The 9120-nt window shown below is 43.6% G+C and overlaps 1 protein-coding gene across 2 annotated transcripts; it reads left to right on the forward strand.

Annotated features, from left to right (window-relative positions):
- Window positions 1-974: 974 nt before the first annotated feature.
- LOC143510443 (proton channel OTOP3-like) lies at window positions 975-8632 on the forward strand. Of its 2 annotated transcripts, XM_076999804.1 has the most exons (8): window positions 975-1231; window positions 2685-2991; window positions 3331-3467; window positions 3726-3784; window positions 4309-4436; window positions 4603-4679; window positions 5666-5839; window positions 6124-8632. In XM_076999804.1, the coding sequence occupies exons 1-8, from the start codon at window positions 1181-1183 to the stop codon at window positions 6292-6294; spliced, it is 1104 nt and encodes a 367-aa protein (XP_076855919.1). In that variant the 5' UTR covers window positions 975-1180; the 3' UTR covers window positions 6295-8632. The 2 variants fall into 2 exon arrangements, with proteins under 2 accessions (XP_076855919.1, XP_076855918.1); XM_076999803.1 differs by lacking the exon at window positions 975-1231 and having other exon boundaries at window positions 2419-2991.
- The last annotated feature ends 488 nt before the right edge of the window (window positions 8633-9120 follow it).

The following is a 9120-nucleotide window of genomic DNA, read 5'->3' on the forward strand; positions in this document are numbered from 1 at the left end:
ATGGAACGAAGCTGCTCTCACGGACGTATTTTTGGCAGGACTGAAACCCGATCTGAAGGCTGAGCTATCCTGTCGTCCGGAGGAGCTGGACTTTAATCAGGTGGTGTGGCTAGCCATTAATTTTGACAGGCTACTCCAGGAGAGGAGAGGAGGAACATCGCTTTCTGTCATCCCACAGGTTCCCGTGTCCACGCCACCCCATGAGACATCACATGCCGAACCCATGGAGATGGGTGAGACGGCTCCCTCCCGGATGAACACCAACTGTAGGAGGGGACACGCCTGGGTGAGTAACTCCTTAATGGGCAATTTAATGACATGGGAGGTTACGGTGTCTCATGGGGCGATGTCTCTTGATCTTTTTGCGGTTGTGGACTCGGGAGCTTCTGGAAACATCATAAGGAGGAGCGTGGCGGACCAGCTAGGCGTACCCCTGAGGAGACTGGAGGAGCCCCATCGTGTGCACGCACTGGACGGACGGCATGTGGGCGGTGGCTTTATTTATTTGCTCACTGGACCCGTTACTCTTTCAGTTCAGGGTCGTCAGGAGAGGATCTGCTTTTACGTTCTCCCCTTCACACGCCACTCACTTATGTTAGGTTTCCCCTGGCTCAAATTGCACAACCATAGTTGAGGCTGGAGTAGGACGAGCCAAAGGGCCAAATGTTTCTGCAGCTGCTCATGCTAATGTCCTGGTAGTGAGTGCTATGGCTCGGGCTGAAGTTGGAAGTGCATCAGCTTCAGCTGGTCCAGTCAGAGTAACTGCAGGACTGGGAGTGGACACAGGTGTAAAAGTTGGTCCAGCTGGGGTAGAAGTTAAGTTGCTGGGGATTAGCATTACAGTTGGTGAGAACGGTGTTGGAGCTTCATTGCTTGGAAGTCGCTTGTGCAGTAATGTAACTAGAAAAACAAACATGTTTCTTGTGCAAACTTGCTTGAAATTTGAAGGGTTTTGGAATTTTTAAATTCTTGTTCCATTTTTTGTCACACCCCAAGACCCTGAGGACACCAACTCCCAGCATGCTCAACCACACACACACTGATCCTCCTCCCCTGAGTACCACGTGTTGCTTACTAAACTATACTATTTAAGACTGTCACACACTACCTACGTTGCAAAGTATTGCCTAAGTGTTTTTGTTACAAAGCATGCCGAGCGTTGATTTTTTGATTGCTTTTCATGGTTAGATCTGGGTTGTTGAATTCGACGATTCTTCGGATTTCCCCTCAGGTACTTTTGCTTGAATTTATTGCTCAAGATTATGACATTGGAAGTTGTATAAGTGCAGTTGCTACTGCTCTGCTGTGTATACCTGCATTCCCTTGCAAGACTGAATCGATCATTAAATATCTCAAACTTAAATCTGCAAGCGTCTGTCTCTGTATCATGTACCCAACGTCACACCTATTGTGTTAAGACAACCATTAGTGTTGCACCATAAATTCATTGGAAAGTAGATTTAATTATAAAACAATATTACTGTAATAAATATTTAAAGTATTTTAGATTCTTCAGTTGCATTTTTACAAATAAAGCTGTATTTAAAATATTCAGCAGATGGCATCTCAGGGTCCTTTTAGAAAAAAACAAGGAAAAAACATGAAAAAGCAACTCCAGTCCGTCCCTTCAAAAATTTGGTAAATGTAGCTTGAAATGGTTCGTTTTCATCAAGTTAATTGAAAATGTTTAAGTGTTTTAAGTTATAATTTTGTCCTTTGTGGCTCACCGGTGCCACTAGCATGCACAGTTCCTGTGTTAGCCTGTTCACATGTGTGTAAGTGGTGACATGGATGGTTTTCTTCTTGTTTAATTTAATTCACAAGTCCAGCATACAGTCTCCAATTCACTACAGCTCGCTGCTCAAAAATGTGTTGTCAAAAACTGCAGATATTTGAAAACACACTACTTGTTCCCACAGATATAATAATTCTCATAACCTTTCCTGCATGATGTTAAATGTCAGTGTCAAAGTTATTGTCAGGTTAATGTCATTGATTTAGGCTATTCATTTAAAAACAAACAAACAAACAAGCAAACATGAATAAATACAGACATTAAGCATTTACTTCCTGATAAACTGTGGCATCTCACTCAGGGTGGGGCCTTATGTTCTTATGCACGCTTACAGTGTTCAGTAAGACTGAATTATCTTTATATGTGGCATATTTGTCTGTTTAATTTGAGTGTATTAAAATGAGAGCTGGTGGGGGAGAGGCTTTAGGCTTAATCCTCACCTGAACCACAACCCTAGCATGGAAAGAGAATGCCTTATAGGCTGGAGTTTGAGTAAACCTGGCACTGTGTGAAATGTTTGCTTGATTCACATTCAAATCCCCGTTGTTACACAGACACACCTCCCCTAATACAAATACCATACTGAACCAGAGTGAGTCACCAAATACACTACAATACTTTCATGTTCTCAGTCAATGCTTGCCTCTCAAGAGGCAAAGAGCAAGAGAGAGGTAACGATAGACAGATAGATCGATCGATAGATAGATAGATAGATAGATAGATAGATAGATAGATAGATAGTATGGAGAGTGGAGGAACTAGAGAGGGAGATGGGGTAATAAAGTTGCAGGAGGGAAGAATGCATTCTGACACTGGAGAATGTGAAGAACTGGAGTTGGCAGACTGTGAGTCCAAGCTAAGAGTGTCTGAGTCAAAGCTGAATGTGCAGGATGACGAGGGACTGGATGGATTGGCTGGAGATCGGGGTGATGGGGACTCGGTGCTGCTGTGGGTTCCCACTGGCCGCAGGCTCCTGTCCGGGCTCCTGGGGCTGAACGTGGTGCTGCTGGGAGCAGCCCTGGTGGCCGGCGATGCTTTCCACCCTGCGGGACTGCGCCACCAGGAGCCTGAGATGTTCCTGCTGCTGCTGTTGGGACTCAGTGTGCTGTGGATGATGTGGTTCCTGCTGTGGGCCCGTCGACAACCCGGCTCACCTCCACACACTGACCACCTTGCTGGCAGTGTCACAGTGACCGGTAAACAGCTGTCGTCTGTCTCAGATACACTGAAGTCTCTCCACAGTTGGGAAACGGTTTTCGTATTGGTATTTATTATGTTGTAAAACTAGTCAGGCTGATCTGCTGATCTCATATGTACTGTATGTGATTGTGGCTTCTTTGCTGAACCAGATTCCACAACCAAGTACAGCCACAACACGGTCTGTTGGCATTCACTGCTCTGATTTCTGCCTCACTGATTAATCTCTGACTCATGCTAACTGTGTGTGTGTGTGTGTGTGTGTGTGTGTGTGTGTGTGTGTGTGTGTGTGTGTGTGTGTGTGTGTGTGTGTGTGTGAATATATGTGTATGAGACAGTAGTGTTGATTCTGTTTGCAGGGTTTAGTTTATTGCTCTGTGTGTTTGGGATGGTTTACAACTTACTGATGAAAGCATGTCGCCCATCAGCTAAAGTGCTTCTACCCTTCATGCAGACCCCTTTTCTGGCTCTGCAGGTAAGGAACTGTACGGTGGCCTTCAGTGAATCACAAATGAACAATGATCTTCAAGCAATTACCGTCTAGCTCTGACCTCTTCATAGCTTAATCTAATCACCATCCAACCTTGACTGAACGTTGCCCAATCACTAATCATATCTTAATGTAAATAGGAAACAGGAATCTTGTAGAGTCACTTTCATGTTGGAACTTGGCTGACATTCTCTGAACATAATTTCACTCTCCTGTCTTTAATGCCTTATTCTTTTCCCTTAGGCCTATCTGCTCTGGTTCCACTCGAAAGACTGCATTCACAAGCACAGAGTCCTGACCAGGTACACATCTCTGCTGCATGACATTCTGTCCTTCAGGACCTCTACCTGAAACTTGCTATTTCTCTGGAACCTCTGTATACTCCACTACAATGCACTGCAGTTACTCAACCAGAATCTTCTTTATCAGATACATCAGATTTATCAGATGTCCAAGCTAAATGTTTCTGAATTTCTATGTGGAGGAACCAGTTTATATTTATATAATTATATTAATCATACCATCCATTCCACGGGGCTCTAAAATTGCGTGATGTAATGTAAATCAGTGGAGTTTCCTAATTATATTGCTGCCATAGTAACAATTGGCAATGCAAACTGATATTACCTCACCTTGTGAAGTACTTAAGGTTTTGGAGAGAGGTTTTGCTGTGCAATCAAAATGCTACTTTATGCTACTACTACAACTTTAATGTCTTACCTTTCTTAATACAGTACAGATTTTAATATAAGATAACTGATATGAGATAACTGCTGCTGAAGGCTAGTGTGTGTGTGTGTGTGTGTGTGTGTGTGTATGTTTTCAGATCAGGTCTAATGGTGATCTTATGCACAAATATTTTGTTGTGGTTGAATGCAGTAACAGAAGATTCTGTCCACATGGAGATAGAGCTGGAGAGACAGTATGAAAATCCAGTAATCAGAAAAGAGACAGGTACCCTGTTGTACAATATGTAGGCTTGTTTAGATTTATCTTGTTTGAAGTCACCCTAGACTCAAGTCATTGTATGTCACGATGCAAAACTAAGCAAAGCCTTGTGGAAACACATGTCACAGCACAGTGCTTGAGACACTAACATATCATTTGTCCGATTGTGTAGACCAGGACACGGACAATGACACAGCGTGCCTGTGCAGCAGACAGCCGGCGTGTGCAGCTCTGCGGAGAGGCTACGAGGTCCTGTACCCCTTTAACATGGAGTTCAGTCTACTGGCAGGCTGCATGCTCTACATCATGTGGAAGAACGTGGGGCGTCACATGACTGGCAACCACTCTGGCCACGGCCATAACTTCACCCTGCGCATCATGTGCCACGGTGGGGTCCTGGTGGGGCCTGTACTGGGTTTACTGGTGCTGATCACTGGGGTGGTCGTGTTCGTGCTCTACCAGGTGTGGGTGGGACAGCAAGCCCGGCGCTTCAGTGCCTTCCTGTTGTTTTACGGCTTCCACCTGGTTGTGATTCCACTCATGGCGCTTTGCTCGCTGGTGGGAACTGTAGTGTATCGCTGCAAAGAACAAATCCAGCGTGGGCGTGGGAAGAGAACAGAACAGGGCGGAGCTAAAAACCCAACGCGGAGTCTGGATATGCTGTTGCTGGTGGGGGCGGGACTGGGACAGATCTTCCTCTCTTACTTTTCTCTGGTGGCTGCACTGGCAATGGGAACAGGGGGTATTCTACAAAATCTACATCTGTCATACTCACTCTTCAGTCTGCTGGAGCTGGTGCTGCAGAATGTGTTTATCATCCAGGGACTGCATGAGCCCACACACCCCCATCTACATGCACACTCCAACCACGTCAGAGCAGAGGGAAAGAAAACTGCTTCCTCTGAGGTCAGTTTAAGGCCATTTCATTTGCTTTCAAAGGATGAGCAAATTGCACGCTGCTAATTTTTGCTTAGCCTTGTGCCTCTAAATGATTAAAAACTAAACGCTGGGGCTCATCTCATTTTAATCTGAGCACATTAACAAATATCAGTTGGTGAAATATTTTTGTGCAAGCAGAGAGACCATTTAGCATAACCATAATTATACCTATTAGTTTTTTGGTGAAGTGATATACTGCTAAAATGTTTGTGTTGTAGTTACATTACTATACAGAGCATCCTAATGTTGTACTGACAGAAATAAATCAATATGGTCCATTTCCTGTTGTAAAGCAGATGGAGAAGAGAGCTGAGCACGTGAGGGATGTAGACCTGGCAGGAGAAGAGCTCTTACACAGAAGCAGTAAAACACCAGCACCCCCTACTGGTAGATTTCGATATAGCATTCATGCTTGGAGCAGAAGACTTATTCAGGAGATCTGTGCCTTTCTCATCTTATCCAATGTTTTGGTAAGTGGAAGTAAATGAAGATTGAGGAATGGGGAAATGAGAAATTATCTCATAGTTACACAGAATGCTGTATTTAGACAATCTAATCTAATATATTGTTTCTCACTAGCTTTCCTAGCACTCTGCTCTTATATATTCTACCTCTTAAATAGAGTTTAGAGTTTTACTTATTTCGTCTGTTATTTTAATTTCAAGTTTTTACTTAGGTGGCAGATTTTGGTTATTTCAGATGATAAGGTGTATTATGTGTGTGTGTGTGTGTGTGTGTGTGTGTGTGCGCACAGCTGTGGGTGATCCCAGCGTTTGGAGCCCATCCACAGTTTGAGAGTGGCGTGGGGAGAGAATTCTATGGGTTTTCAGTCTGGTTCGTACTGGTGAATCTGGGCCAGCCCCTCATCGTATTCTACAGGATGCACTCTGTAGGAGCTCTGATGGAGCTGCTCATCTCTGCATGAATAGAGAACAACTCCCTTCCTCTCTGTCTCCCTCAAACACGTACATATGAACACACAAAAACAGCAGACTAGCATGTGTGCATTAACCTGTGTGCACAATCATACACAAATACACTAGATTTTGTAAAACTGTATTTCAGCAATGTGAAATATCAGAAGTTTTTGATATAATTTGATATGATGAATGTTTTAATATCTCCCTTCTGAACCTATGTACTAAATGTGGAAAATCTAAGCTTGATGGATAATACGCCTTCAGGCTGACAGAAGAATTATGTACAATTATGACGAGCGTAAATTGTTACACTGGCGGTATAAAATGTTACCGGATCGAGGCAAACAGTTTCCGGAACGCGCGCTTCAAAATTAAAGAGTTCCCGGATCCTGTTCCGGCAGGATCTGGCTCAAATTAAGCCCTGAGCTACATTGTCCACTATTGTTAGCATGGATGCCACCTTGTGTTGGTTTGTGGAACGCAGGCCACAAATGTGCATGTGTCTGCACAAACGGTTAGAAACCGACTCCATGAGGATGGTATGAGGGCCCGACGTCCACAGATGGGGGTTGTGCTCACAGCCCAACACCGTACAGGACGCTTGGCATTTGCCCGAGAACACCAGGATTGGCAAATTTGCCACTGGCGCCTTGTGCTCTTCACAGATGAAAGCAGGTTTACACTGAGCACATGTGACAGATGTGAAAGAGTCTGGAGACGCCGTGGAGAGCAATCTGCTGCCTGCAACATCCTTCAGCATGACCGGTTTGGCAGTGGGTCAGTAATAGTGTGGGGTGGCATTTCTTTGGAGGGCCGCACAGCCCTCCATGTGCTCACCAGAGGTAGCCTGACTGCCATTAGGTACCGAGATAAGATCCTCAGACCCCTTGTGAGACCATATGCTGGTGCGGTTGGCCCTGGGTTCCTCCTAATGCAGGACAATGCTAGACCTCATGTGGCTGGAGTGTGTCAGCAGTTCCGGCAAGATGAAGGCATTGAAGCTATGGACTGGCCTGCCCGTTCCCCAGACCTGAATCCGATTGAGCACATCTGGGACATCATGTCTCGCTCCATCCACCAATGTCACGTTGCACCACAGACTGTCCAGGAGTTGGCGGATGCTTTAGTCCAGGTCTGGGAGGAGATCCCTCAGGAGACCATCCGCCACCTCATCAGGAGCATGCCCAGGCGTTGTAGGGAGGTCATGAAGGCAGGTGGAGGCCACACACAATACTGAGCCTCATTTTGACTTGTTTTAAGGACATTACATCAAAGTTGGATCAGCCTGTAGTGTGTTTTTCCACTTTAATTTTGTGTGTGGCTCCAAATCCAGGCCTCCATTGGTTAATAAATTTGATTTCCATTCATGATTTTTGTGTGATTTTGTTGTCAGCACATTCATCTTTGTACAGAACAAAGTATTCAATGAGAATATTTCATTCATTCAGATCTAGGATGTGTTATTATTGTTCCCTTTATTTTTTGAGCAGTGTATTTCACAGCGTTGACTGTGAAAATCCATGTTTTTGAAAAGGCAGCAATGGCTTTACTGCTTTGCCTGGAATCCTACACTTTCAACATTTCAGTGCTCAAACATGCCAGTTTCTTCAGTGGTCCTGGTCAGTGATGAATGGGATGGCTGATGAAGTGTATATTTTATCAGATGGGCTACAGTTTGAAAAAGTGACCTTGTAAAATGCAAGTGTGTGAGCTGTGTACCTAATGAAGTGGCCAGCCAGGGTAGGTGTTTCTGATAAAGTGGCTGATAAGTGAATAATGCTACCTTCCAACTGCTTTCAGTAACTTTATTATTTTCTAGGCAATATATATATATAAAAATATATATTTTTTTGAAATTTTTGAAATGTCTTTAGTATTGCAGTTTCTGATATTATATACAGTAGATGTTGCATTTTAAAGTTTCATATTTAGAATGAAAGCAGCATTTGTGATTAAAGTGAAACTAGCAGGAGAATCAAACAATAAGTATTTCTCTGAATAAATATTTTAATCTTTTTTTTTTAGCAGAAAATAAATTTGCCTTTGTGCTTCCTGAAGAGCATACGCTCAGAAATATAACAGAAATGTCTGAACTGCTTCTGGTCATCCTTAAATATTTTGGGCCAGTGTCATGAATATAAATGATTTCTATAAGTCATCACATCATACTTCATCCCTTATAAAGCTTTTGAACAAATAACAAACTTTAAATGTACACTGCTCAAAAAAAATAAAGGGAACAAAATAACAAATGATCAATGTAAATCAAAACGTATTATCTCATGGAGGGCTGGATTTAGAGTCATACTCAAAATCAAAGTGGAAAATCAAATGTCAGGCTGATCCAACTACAGTGTAAATTCCTCAAGACAAGTTAAAAGGAGGCTCAGTAGTGTGTGTGGCCTCCACGTGCCTGTATGACCTCCCTACAATGCCTGGGCATGCTCCTGATGAGGCTCCTGAGGAATCTCCTCCCAGACCTGGGTTAAAGCCACCGTATTACCCTCATGGAGACCGTTTCTGACAGTTTGAGCAGAAACATGGATATTAGTGGCCTGTTGGAGGTAATTTTGCAGGGCTCTGGCACTGCTCCTCTTGTTCCTCCTTGCACAAGGAGGAGGTAGTAGTAGTGATGTCAAACTTGAAACGCAGAATCGAACTGAATTGATTCATTTGAATCACGATGTTCCGAAACACTGTTTCAGAGTCTGCATCAAAAGGGGAAAGCCATGTGACTGTTCCAAAAATGGGTTTCGTTACATCATGCAGTTTCGATACGTTTTGAATCTTTTAGTCCTCATGTAAGTTCAAGCAGCTAGTCTGAGATCAGA

This window comes from Brachyhypopomus gauderio, chromosome 3 (genome assembly GCF_052324685.1).
Source record: "Brachyhypopomus gauderio isolate BG-103 chromosome 3, BGAUD_0.2, whole genome shotgun sequence".
NCBI classification, from domain to species: domain Eukaryota; kingdom Metazoa; phylum Chordata; class Actinopteri; order Gymnotiformes; family Hypopomidae; genus Brachyhypopomus; species Brachyhypopomus gauderio.